The sequence below is a fragment of the Hemitrygon akajei genome, chromosome 4 (assembly GCF_048418815.1).
Source record: "Hemitrygon akajei chromosome 4, sHemAka1.3, whole genome shotgun sequence".
Classification (NCBI taxonomy): domain Eukaryota; kingdom Metazoa; phylum Chordata; class Chondrichthyes; order Myliobatiformes; family Dasyatidae; genus Hemitrygon; species Hemitrygon akajei.
In genome coordinates this window covers 36,834,714-36,848,268 of record NC_133127.1, presented here as the reverse complement: position 1 = coordinate 36,848,268, position 13,555 = coordinate 36,834,714, and the positions used below count along the sequence as shown (strand labels likewise).

The window sequence follows — 13,555 nt, the reverse complement described above, 5'->3', positions numbered from 1 at the left end:
TTGAAAATTTACTTGGCAACCACGTGCAGCTGGTTGACAACATGCTTCAAATATACAAATCCACGAACTAAACACGTCTCCTAAGATCCATTTTCTGAATTCCTTTTCAGACTTCTTCCCTACAAATCTTGGCGCTGTAAATGACGAGTATCGTGAAAGGTTTCACCAGGACATCGCAGACATGGAGAAACGGTTTCAGGGCAACTGGAATCCACCAATGCTGGCTGGTTATTATTGGACACTTAAGGAGAAGCCTCAAACACATTACTGTACTGTATGTATAGTAGCGGTCCGCGGAGGCGGGTCCGTGGCCGACAGCTCGCCCCAGCACTCCTAGTGGCCAGCGCTATTTATTGTTTTTTTTTAATGCTTTCGTGGGATTATGGATGAGATGTTCAAGTTCATTTATTATTACAATTCACCCTGGGTCATTCGCAGGTGTGCTTGTGGGTCACCTGACTGTAACCGGGTGTGTGATCCTCACCTCCCCCGTTTGTAAGAGTGCATTCTCTCCCGGGTCATAGTGCCCGGTCTGATTTTTTGCTTGTCGCAATTAAAACAGCTGTTGAGTCAAACAAGCTATCATCATGGACCGAATGCACGCTGCAATATTCAATATAAGTTAATTTCTTGCTCCTCCAAATTCCCACGTGATACAAGTAGTTTGAAATTGTGTTCAAGCGGTCTATCATGAACAAAAAAATCTGAGGAAGCAACTTTAGAAAAAAAATTGTTCTTCAGTGTAACTTCTATACTATTTATTTATTTGTGTAATTCATGATAATTTTGTCTTTTCGCTACACTGCTGCAATAAAAGAACAAATGTATTCTCACATAAGTCAGTGACAATACATCTGACTTCTGTTCTACGACTTGTCAGCGATGCCTCTGCAAGTTTTTCATTGTACTTCCACCTTAAACGTGTGTACACGACATAAGTTCAACTTTTCTTAACATTGTGGTTAAGTGATTTTTCATCAGTCAGTTGGTTTATTAGTGTCACATGTATCTTGTACAGTGAAAAACTTTGTTTTGCATACCATCCATATAAATCACTTCATTACATCAGTACATTGAGAGAAAACAATAACATCATGCGGAATGGTTCTGTTGCGCAAACTGTGCCTGCTTTACTGTTTCTGTGAATGTTCCAGCATATTAAAATAATCACTTTCAATGAACCTAGCACTGTATGCACACCACACCTGTAGCCCAGTCATAAACGAGGAAATGCAGCGGGTGATGCGGACCTTTAACTAGCTGACGCGATATCTGAGTGGCCACGTGTGTTGCCACGTCGCCGCGCAGGCGCAGCGGGGCCGACGACGGCTCCGCCTCCCTCCCCGCGGCCCCTCTGCGTCTGTGTGGGATCGCGAGCCGTGTGTGACAGTTGGCGGCCATGAATTTCCTCAGAGGGGTAATGGGCGGCCAGAGCGCCGGCCCGCAGCCCAGCGGTGCCGACACCGTGAGTACCCGGTCGGGGGAGGCGGGGGCCCTGGGGCTTCTGGGCCCCTTCCTATGTCGGGCCGGGAGCCCTCCGGGCCTGACTGTGCCTGGGCCTGGATTTCTGGACTCCGTGGGGAGAGAGTGGGAAGTTGTGGTTGCAGGGTGGCTTTGAGCTTTTATGGAGATTGACGGGGAGCCACAATCGGAGATGTGGGTCGGCAAGCAACCCGCCATAGAACAGCAGGTGCTGCGGGGACAGTAGGTTGGGCAGAGTCTTTTGGGAGCGAAACAACATTAATATGTTGGACCCGAGCTCTGCGTCGGCACTCTGGTGGAGGGACAGTAAACCAAAGCTCTGCTGAAGAGCGAGGCTTTGCAATCTTCCCAAGGACGGAGATTTATCCAAAGGGAAATTAGGGTAGGATCCAACTTGGATTAAGTTTCGAGGAAGCTTTGTTGCGGTAATTCCCAAGTTTAAACACAGTGGAAAGCAGGGCGGTTAAAATGAGGGACACAATATATTGCAAGTGTTTGAATTTGGAGCAGCAAACACTCTGCCGGAGGAACTCGATGTTCAAGCAGCGTCTATGAGGAAAATGAACAGTTGGCTTTTAAGATCGCGGCCCTTCATCTGGACTGGCGGAGTTTCAAACTGAATTGTCAACTGTCCATATGATGCTGCCTGATCTGATTTTAAAGTTGGGAATGTTTGAGAGTAGGATTAGAGGAATGCAGTGATCCCATAGACTAGAGATGAGATTGACGTTAAAATGGAAGCCTAGATAGCTCAATCCCTCTGGTACAGACCTGGAGTTTGCACGTCCTTCTTTGTGACAGCATCCATTTCCTCCATGGATGGTTAGTTGGTTGTTGTAAACTCTATAATGTGTTGGTGTATGGTAGAATCTGGAAGGAGTAGATGGTAATGTAGGGAAAATAGGAGGATTGATGTTAGTTGTTGGATTGGTGTTAATGATAGTTATGGTATCAGAAGACCTGGTTCCATTCTGTGTCTTTACAGATCTCACCTGCACTCTCTCTATACATATAGTGTGTATCCTTTCTTTAGGCAGGGCACAAAACATAGATGTGTTTCACCAGGACCTTATTATAATTGTGCAAAGGCATTCTTGTTCCTGTACTCAGATTTTCCACTTAAAGCCATTCGACATGCTCATCACCAGAGTAAGGGAAGCACAGCACTGAAACAGGCCCTTCAGACCAGAGTCCATTCCACTTGCACCAATCCAACACTAATCCCATATTTTATTCTCCTTACATTCCAGTCAATAGTCCCCAGAATCTGCCCAATGAGCTTTTCATCTTTGGGATGCAGGAGGAAATGAGAGCACTGGGAAAATCCACACAGTCAACAGGAAGCATGTATAAACTCCATACAGATGGAACAGAAGTTAGAATTGAACCTGGGCTGTGAGGCATTGGCTCTACAAGATCAGTGTCTGTGCCTCCATTGAATATTCAGCAACTGAGAAATTTTACCTTTTTTTCAAGTCAATTTGATAAACATTCAGTAGCCACCTTGTTAGGTACAGGAGGTCTTCTGGTACTGTAGCCCATCCACTTCAAGGTTCAGCACGTGTGTTCAGAGATGCTCTTCTGCCTACCACTAACGTAACGTGTGGTTATTTGAGTTATTGTCACCTCCATGTAGGCTTGAACCAGTCTGCCCATTCTCCTCTGATCACTCTCATTAACAAGGTACTTTCACTTGGAGAACTGCCGCTCACTAGATGTTTTTTGTTTTTTTTCACTAGTCTCTAAATGCTAGAGAATGTTTGTGAAAATCTGAGGAGGTCAGCAGTTTCTGAGATACTCAAATCACCCTCTGTGGCACCAGTAATCATTCCATGGTCAAAGTAATTTAGATCACATTTCTTCCCCAATCTGTTTGGTCTGAACAACAACTGAGCCTCTTTACCATGTCTGCATGCTTTTATGCGTTGAGTTGCTTCCACATGATTGGCTGATTAGATATTTGTATTAACAAGCAGGTGTACTGCTGCACCAAATAAAGTGGTCACAGCATGTAGGTCCATACAGCATACCTCTCTAAGTTAGTCCTATTTGCCTGTGTTGGCCCATATAATTCAAACCTTTTCTATTCATGTATCAGTGTGTTTAAAAAAAAAAGTATGAGAAGGAATCATTTAAAAAAGTTGGCACACAAGCAAGTCTTTCTTCAGTTCCACACTTGTTCTCAATCTATATTAAGCGTTTGGCTTTGGGGACCAAATGTCATGTTGCTGATGGTACAAATTAAGGTGGGATTTTTTGTGATGTAGTAATCATTCCAATGTTTAGTCTCTTGAGTACTTTCTGAATAAATTTCAAACCTCATGAAATCACTTCTTTTCTCCTTGAAGTGCATGGACTGTTTTCTGGCCTCATCTAAATCTAAAGCCTTATCAAGCACCTTGACTTTAACACTGTCAAACTTTTACATTTCATTTCCAGCAAAGGTGTTGTGATATTGGAGCACAGGAAATGACAGATGTTGGAAATCTAAAATTAAAGTGTTGGAAAAGCTCAGTGGCATGTGGAGAGCTAATGTTAAATGAATATTGACCTGAAATGTTACCTGTCTCTCATTCTGTATTTCAAACTCCTATTATTTGGCATGATTTAAGCCTGGAATACCCACAAATGTCAAAGCCTGGATAACTTCCCTGTGTTATCTTACCAGCTGCCTTGAACAACTTCAACTGCATCTTGATGCTTCTCTGGTGCTTTTAAAAACAAAAATTTTAAATGTTGATGTAAACAGTGCATTTAACAGCCAACGTCACCTGTTGTGTGCACAGTTGGCAAAATATGAAATGTCTATTTACTCATGCTAAATCACTGAGCATCGTAAAAAAAAAAAATTGGTATCTTCATTGTACCAAATAAAATACTTCGCTTCCAGTTCACTATGAACATCTTTTGTTGCTGAGCTAAACCTTGTTAACATGTTTTAGGGCTAGCTTGAAAGTTACCAGATCAATTCACTTTCTATAGAGAGCAGCTATCAGGAAGCAACCTCAGCTGATCATGTGAATTTTAGACATTGGAAGTAAAGGTCGATGAAACTGAAAATCCACAGGAGGTTAATGTTTGGATAAGATTGGTGTTCTAGTTTGGTTGATAAGATAATTGCATATATGGTGTTTCACTTGAATCTAAGTTGATAGACTTTTTTTTCTTTTGGTGTGTCATTTTACAGAATAAATAAGAGCTTTTTCTGTCCTCAAAGTTGAGAAACATGGTATATGTAGATTCAAAGTGACTGAATTTTGAATAAGGTAACAGATCATTAGCAGATAGAATTCCCAAACTATGTGGCTACTTTGAATAATTGCTGGATGTTGCTCCAGGGATGAGTTTTAAACATTTATTTGATTTGGTATATTAGTTCTAATGCATGTTAGATTCAGAGTTGTTGCAATTATCATGTAAATTTCCTAAATTGTATGTGGTCAAAGTCTATTCACGTCAACGTTGTAGTTTTGAGACCAATTGTATTTATTTAACAGCTCTTACTTTTATACCCATTTAGAGATACTTTGCAGTTCCCTTAGATTTTCAGGGATTTCGTCCAATCCATTAAATTTAGTTGGAAGGAAATGTTTTTATTTATTTTTTAGCTTTGTGAAAAATTTAGTGATAACTGGTAATTCAATGGTTAACTTGGCTAGGGGTGTGGGGACATTTTAGGAATAGTTGAGTCAAAGTAGCTTACAAGACTACACACTGAGTTGGAAATTGGGAGAATTAAAGAACATTTCAGTAGCTGATGTGATTGCATAAGCTCTGCATTCTGTAAGATTCTATCACTATGTACAGGTGCTCCCCCCCCCCCCCCCCCCACTTTCGGCGCGGCCTTTTGGATCTGGATCTAGTGTTACTTTAATTTAGTTTTTTAAAATTTAATGTTAAAGTACAATTAGGATTCAGGGCAATGGATAACAGAGCGACTATCTTCCATCGCCAGTTACTGCTACAGTACAGAGATCGCCCAAAAACAAACTTTAATAAAAATCTACTGGTTAGATTGCGCGACTTCGGCTTGCTGAGGGAATCGGGCCTGCGGTCTTCCGAGTTGCCTGATGCCAGTGACCGGAGTTGGGGACGTCGTAAGCGGTGTGTGAGGAACCGGAAGCGAGGCGATCGGGCAGGTGTCCGTGCCAGGATAAAAGCAAGCCCTAGCCGACTGGCTCTCCCGTCCATTCTGCTCTCCAGTGGACATTAAATTGGATTACATCTGTGGCAGCGAAATACTCGGCGGGAGTACAGAAACGGATAGAATTCTGGACGCCGCCATTCAGCTGATTATTTATGTAACAGATTTTGCCGTAAGCCACCGGACTACCAACCTACTGACCTCTTCTGTGCCTATTGTCTTGTTTATTATTTATTGTAATGATTGCACTGTTCTGTGTACTTTATGCAGTCCTGGGTAGGTCTGTAGTCTAGTGTAGTTTTTGTGTTGGTTTAGGTAGTTCAGTGTAGTTTTTGTATTGTTCATGTAGCACCATGGTCCTGAAAAACTGTCTCGTTTTTGTATGACACCTGAACTATGGTGCATGAAGAGAAGACATGGAAGAAGTAGTAAATTTAATATAGGGTGTTAGAAGTGAATAAAATTATAGGGCATTGATTTAGGGTAAAGGAGAAGATATTTAGATCAGAATCAGTTTATTATCACTGGCATGTGACTTGAAATTTGTTAATTTAGCAGCAGCAGTTCAATGCAATACTTAATATAAAAGAAAAAATAAACAAGTGAATCAATTACAGTATACATATATTGAATAGATTAAAAACATGCAAAAACAGAAACACTTATATTAAAAAAAAAGTGAGGTAGTGTCTAACAGTTCAATGTCCATTTAGGAATTGGATGGCAGAGGGGATGAAGCTGTTCCTGAATCGCTGAGTGTGTGCCTTCAGGCTTCTGTACCTCCTACCTGATGGTAATAGTGAGAAAAGGGCATGCCCTGGGTGCTGGAGTTCCTTAATAATGGACGCTGCCTTTCTGAGACACTGTTCCCTGAAGGCATTCTGGGTGCTTTGTAGGTTAGTACCCAAGATGGAGCTGACTGGATTTACAACCTTCTGAAGCTTCTTTTGATCCTGTGCGGTAGCCCCTCCATACCAGACAGTGATGCAGCTTGTCAGAATGCTCTCCACAGTACATATAAAGAAGTTTTTGAATGTATTTGTTGACATTACAAATCTCCTCAAACTCCTAAAAAAGTATAACCGCTCTCTTGCCTTCTTTATAACTACATCAATATGTTGCAACCAGGTTAGATCCTCAGAGAACACAAAGTACACTGCAGATGCTGTGGTCAAATCAAGACGTACAAACAAGCTGGATGAACTCAGCAGGTCGGGCAGCATCCGTTGAAAGGAGCAGTCAACGTTTCGGGTCGAGACCCTTCGTCAGGACTGAGATCCTCAGATCTTGACATCCAGGAACTTGAGGCTGCTCACTTTCTCCACTTCTAATCCCTTTATGAGGATTGATATGTGTTCCTTTGTCTTACCCTTCCTGAAGTCCACAATTAGCTCCTTCGTCTTATTCCACTAGTTGGCATATTTCACTCCTGTACGCGCTCTCATCACCACCTGAGATTCTACCAACTGTGGTTGTATCATCAGCAAATTTATAGATGGTATTTGTGCTATGCCTAGCCACACAGTCTTGTGTATATAGAGAGTAGAGCAGTAAGAAGAACTCTTACCCAGAGCATACTAAATGCACTGTTTTAGAGAATGGTTGAAAATGGATCTCTGATAGCATTTGTGTGTAAATGAGCACTTGAATTACTTGGGCATAGAACGCTATGGACCTACTGCTTGGGATTAATAAGGGAGGCTGCCTGTTGGTTGGCATGGGTGGGTTGGGCTGAGCAGCCTGTTTCCATACTGTATGATTCTCTGACTGTGACAGTGGGCTGTCTCTGCATGTCTTCCAATGCAACAAATACTTAGTGAAATATGCAGAGCAAAACTTTAGAGTATACCAGGAAAGGCCTTGAGTGTACTGTATATTTGCATTAAAATATTCCTTCTTTAATTCTCTATTCTTCTTACAATAAAGGCAAATCTTCCTTTTTTATTTGTGTACCTCCCTACTAGCAATCTCCTGTATTTTATACACCAGGACCCCTAGAAACCTTTTGTAGCGCCATGTGTTTTTGTCTTGCACTCTATTTGTGCAGTTTGTTTTCCACCCTTATAAAATGGATAACTTCATGTTTTCCCACATGCTTCATTACAAGCTTCTTTCAATTCACTTAACCTATCTGTACCCCTTTTCAAGTTCTTTGTGTCTTCACATCTTGCTGAACCTACCTCTTCCTTTCATCAGCAAATGTGGGTGCAGTGCACTAAGTTCCTTAAGCCATGAATGCAAATTGTAGATTGTTGAGGCTACAGAACTGATCCCTCTGGCATCCCACTAGTTACTGATTGTCAGTCTGCTAACTATTTATTTTGGCTGTTAGCTGCCCAATGGTCTAACCTTGCCAGTACCGTATATCACTCGAACCACATGCACTTGGTTGCAACCATCTTGTATGTGGCACTTCAACCAAATAGTTTCTGGAAATTAAAATATACCTCATATACTTCCTGTATATTAATAAGTTCCTTTTGTCCATCCTGTTTGTTATAGGATTTGAAGTATCTTGAAACACCAACTCTTTTGGTGACAGGAGGCAGGGGATAGTGTTGGATGAGGTTTTTTTTCCTGACTGTAAGTCTGTAATAAGTGATGTAATTCAGGAATTGCTGCTGGGACCTTTGCTGTTAATATATAAATGACTTGGATTAGAATGTAGATGACCTAATTAGTAAGTTTGCAGACGACATGAAAGTTTATACAGTCATAGATAGTGAAGGTTGTCAAATTTAGGGATACAGAATGACTGTTAAGTTGCAACTTCTAGCTCAAAGTTGTGCAGTGAGATGGGAGATAGAATTTATTTCTGGCTGTGTTTACTATAACTGGAAAATAGGAAGCTATTTAGGATGGGTGACCTCATTGGGGTTTATAAAATTATAAAGGTATGCGAGTCAAGAACTCGAGAGCACAGGCTTAAATTAAGTGGGGGAAATTTAGAGCAGATCTGAGGGATAAGATGTCACACACAGAGTGGTGAATATCTAGTAGGTGCTGCCAGAGAGATGATGGAGGCAGATATTGTGTTTAAAAGGCGTTTGAACAGGCACTGGGATAGGAAGGTTTGACCAAATGGGATTCGGGTAGATTGGCATCATGGTCAGCATGGACAAGATGAGCTGAAAATGTCCATTTCTGTGCTGTTCTGTATTCCAGCAAATTTTGTCAACATTATTTCCCCCTCCAATAACTGTGTTGTATTTGCCTGATTGTCATATGAATTTCTGAGTGTCCAGCTGTTATTTACTTTATAATGGTTGGTTGGCATTAGTTGGCATTGTACTTTTTCTTAAGTGGCAGAGAGGTTTTAACTTCCTCTCTCCCTCTAGCCTATCAATTAACTTTTATCTTTGTGATGAATTCAGTTGTCTCATCTCATGAAGACCAATCAAAATAATGATTTTGAATCTCCACCACTTCTATTTCCATTTATTAATTTTCAAGTTTTGTCTAGTTACTCTCCCTCAATACATCTGTAGATCTGATGCTTGCTATTTTACTCTCACTGTCTACCACCTGCTATTTTTGTTTACTTATCCATTGCTGGTTTCTAAGATTATTAGTCTTGTGGGTCTGCCACTGTGTTTTTCAATATTGCAAGTCTTTTTCAGTTTGATGTCACCTTATTATCTTAGTTAGGATAGAAACAGAGAACATAGAATACCTACAGTGCAATACAGGCTTTTCGGCCTACAAAGCTGTGCCGAACATGTCCTTATCTTAGAAATTACCTAGGGTTACCCATAGCCCTCTATTTGCCCAGAGTCTCTTAAAAGACTCTATCATATCCGCCTCCACCACAGTCACCAGCGGCCCATTCCACGCATTCACCACTCTGTGTTTTTAAAAAAAACAACTTACCCCTGACATCTCCTCTGTACCTACTTCCAAGCACCTTAAAACTGTGCCCTCTTGTGCTAGCCATTACAGCCTTGGGGAGAAAAGCCTCTGACTATCCACACGATCAATGCCTCTCATCATTTTATACACCTCTATCAGGTCACCTCTCATCTTCCGTTGCTCAATGAAAAAAAAAGGCCGAGTTCTCTCAATCTATTCTCATAAGGCATGCTCCCCAATCCAGGCAACGTCCTTGTAAATCTCCTCTGCACCCTTTCTATGATTTCCACATCCTTCCTATAGTGAGGCGACCAGAACTGAGCATAGTACTCCATGTGGGGTCTGACCAGGGTCCTATATAGCTGCAACATTATCTCTCTGCTCCTAAACCCAATCCCACAATTGATGAAGGCCAATGCATCGTATGCTTTCTTAACCACAGAGGCAACCTACGCATCAGCTTTGAGTGTCCCATGGACTTGGACCCCAAGATCCCTCTGATCCTTGACACTGCCAAGAGTCTTACCATTAATACTATATTCTGTGATATTTGACCTACCAAAATGAACCACCACACACTTATCTGAGTTGAACTCCATCTGCCACTTCTCAGCCCAGTTTTGCATCCTATCAGTGTCCTGCTGTAACCTCTGGCAGTCCTCCACACTATCCACAACACCTCCGGCCTTTGTGTCATCACTTCCCATTGAACCTATCTTGGTTGCATGCTTCAGAGTATGAAATCTACTTAATTGTCTGACTTTATGGCGTTAATCTATTTTAGCTGTCCTTTTTACCCAATTCTGATTTCACACCATCATAATTCCCTTTATTCACACCCAAGTTTTTCCACACACAACTGAATTTTAAATTCTATCATGTTATTATTATTCTTTCCTAGATGATCCTTTACTATATTATTATTTATTATCATATTTTGCAATAGCTCCTTGATTGGTTCCTCTGTGTCTTGCTCTAGAAACTATTGAAAATACACTCTATGAGGCTACCCATTTTGATTTGCCCAATCTATATGTTGAAAGTCTTTAATTATTGCAGTACCTTTCTTACAAGCCTCATTATTCCTTGTATCATAGTCTATCCTACAGTATAACCAATGATAAGTGGTCTGTGCACTTCCCTACCTTTTTAAAAAAAATTAATATTTCTTTCTTCCACACAACCAATTTCTGCAGATAGAATTTTTGAGGCATTGTCATTCTACACCACTGCAGTAATTTCATCCTTTATTAATAGAGCTATGCTGCCTCGCTATTCCTGTTTCATAATGATTTTGAAATGTTAAATACCCTAAATATTAGCTTTCAACATCTTGCAGCCATGTCACTGCCATGGATATCTGATTATACCTATTTCTATTTATGCTATCAATCCACTTGTTTGTCATGAATGCTGCATGTATTTGGATAGAATTTCTAATTTTATCAATTTTCCTTACTCTGACCCTGGTCACGTGCATGCCTGCCCATTCCTAATGTACTTCGGTTACTTTGCCCTTTTCTGCCATCCTATGAACCTCTTTAGTTGAGTCTAATTTGTACTTTCACCTTGTTTTTTTTTCTCTTCCCTTCTGATTCTACCTCCGTTTCTGTTCTGCCGAGGTGGTTTAAACTCTCCCAACAACTCCTGCAAGCCTACCACAAGGATTCTGGTCCTGTCCAGTTGACCTCACAATGTACCTTGTTAACATCGACCTGCACTACACTTTCTCTGTAATTGTAGCAGTTTAATTCTGCATTTTGTATTGCTTTCCTCAAGGCACTGTCATAATGAATTGATTGGTACGTGAGATGGGTTTTGCAGGGTACCTTGGTACGTGTGGTAATAGACCAAATTACCATTTTGCCAGCTTGTGTGTAATCTGTCTGGCTTGTGGAGGTTGCATCTGCTCCAGAAATTGTTCTAATTCCTCAGAAATAGTAAGCAATTCCTCTTGCCATTATCTCCAGTGTCACTCTGTCTTCCTCTTTCTGAACTCACTACCACATGTAACTGGAAGCAACTCAGAGATTACCACTTTCATTTTCCATAAATTTTGCTTGCAGGACCTCAACCCCTCTTGCTGCTTGTGTTGTAGATAACATGATTTCACCATCTGTTTACCCTTTACCTTTAAAATAACCCTCATCCATTTGGTTTCCTTGTTCCTGGAACTATTGAGGCAAAATACCATTCTTAATCATGCCTATGGCTGCAGAAACACGTGTCTGCTCTCAAATTGCTGTGCACTTGACTTTGGCTGTGATCCCTATAGAAAGTATCATTTTCACCAATGTTGAATACCTTTTACTGGTTGGTAAAATCTTTGAGTTTATGGTTCCTGCCTTTGCCTAGTGGTTCACTTCACTTCATATACCTTCCTGCACAATGTAGATAAATGTACAATTTACATAACCCTCAGCTTCACACGAACAGCAAAAACTGTAGCTGGCATTTAACTTCAAATAAGTTGATATAGCTTGTGACACTTCCCATATCTGATTGTCCAGGACACAGAAGGGATGCAGGGATTCCCATAGTGCCATGGTATGTGGAACCCATGAGTGAGCTGCCCTTTCATACTTCTGCTAACAAACAGATGCTTTATTTATCCATCTGGAAGTTCACCAATCAGCTCCATCCCTCTTGCTAATTTATTATTCTGACTTCTGATATCAAAACCTCTGCCAAGATTGAGTTTGTACTGCCAATCCTCGGAGATCTTTTGTTAACCTGGCTCACTGTTGTAGTATCTCACTGAAGTCTCCTTACTCACCAAAACCTGCCCTTTGGACAATGCAATCCAAGGATTGCTGTGTCCAAATCATTAAATTACTTCATGTTCAAGGTGCTTCTTTTGAAGTGCAGTCATTTGATGAGGGTGTGCAGTACCTCACCCACATTTTACATTTGGCCAGATGTGACAAACTTTTGCCATTTTTGTTTACAATAAGGGTCAACAATTGGTAATTGTAAACCAAAAAAAGTTTTAACTTTTGTTAAAACTTGTTAAAATTTTGTTAAGACTTTGTTAAATATTGGAGATAACATTTATTCAATTGCATTGTCAATGTGAATTAATTCTACAGCTTCCAGTTAGACATTTGCAAATCTGCTTATGTACATTGAAACAATTGACAAAAGCTGACTATATTTGACTGAAGGTATACATTGTGCAAGTGACCAAAATAATTTTCTGTTCCATTTAAAGTGAACATTCAGCTTGGATCTATTATCAATATGCTAACTTGTGCAATGTGACAGCATAGTCAAGAGACTTCTCAGCTGTGTTGAGTACTCTGCTTATTTGTGCCCACTTTTAATTGTCATTTCATGCTAATTCAACATTTTTTTGTAGATTTCAGGTGTTTCTTATTTTAGTTAGATCTAAATTATGGCACTTTTGGTCTTTGAGCCATTATCGAACTTTGAACCCTAGTTTTATGAAGTGCAGTAATTTATAATAGCTTATCAGTATATGGATCAAATTTATTGCTCGTAGGATGACAGATTAAAAATATGATTTGACCATAAGCCCATAAGACATGGGAGCAGAATTAGGCCATTTGGCCCATTGAGCCTGCTGCACCATTTCATGGCCGATTTACTATCCGTGTCACATCCATTCTCCTGCCTTTTCCCCGTAACCTTTAGCACCCTAACCTATCAAGAACCTATTAACTTCGACTTTAAGTATACCCAATGATTCTACCTCCATAGCTGCCTGTGACAATGAATTCCATGGATTTGCCATCCTCTGGCTAAAGAAATTATTCCATAACTCTGTTCCAAAGAGACTTCCTTCTCTTCTGACGCTATGCCCTCTTGTCCTAGACTTCTCCACTAGGAATCATTATATCTACTGGTACGTCCACTCTACCCAGGCCTTTCAGTATTCCATAGGTTTCAATGAGATCTCCATTCATTCTTTTAAACGAGAGAGTACAGGCCCAGAGCCATCAAGCACGCCTCATATATTAACCCTTTCATTACTGGAATCATTCTCGTGAACCTCCACTGGACCCTCTCCAATATTAGCACATCTTTTCTTAGGTTAAGGGTCCAAAACTCACAATACAT

The 13,555-nt window shown here is 40.6% G+C and overlaps 1 protein-coding gene across 5 annotated transcripts in view; it reads left to right on the top strand.

Moving 5' to 3' along the window:
• Positions 1-1,308: 1,308 nt before the first annotated feature.
• uso1 (USO1 vesicle transport factor) overlaps positions 1,309-13,555 on the top strand; it is a 107,984-nt gene continuing 95,737 nt past the window's right edge. For all 5 annotated transcript variants that reach the window (XM_073042344.1, XM_073042347.1, XM_073042345.1 and 2 more), the window contains exon 1: positions 1,309-1,465. In XM_073042344.1, coding sequence (XP_072898445.1) covers positions 1,400-1,465 — 66 coding nt within the window. In that variant the 5' untranslated portion in view covers positions 1,309-1,399. The remainder of the gene's footprint in view (positions 1,466-13,555) is intronic.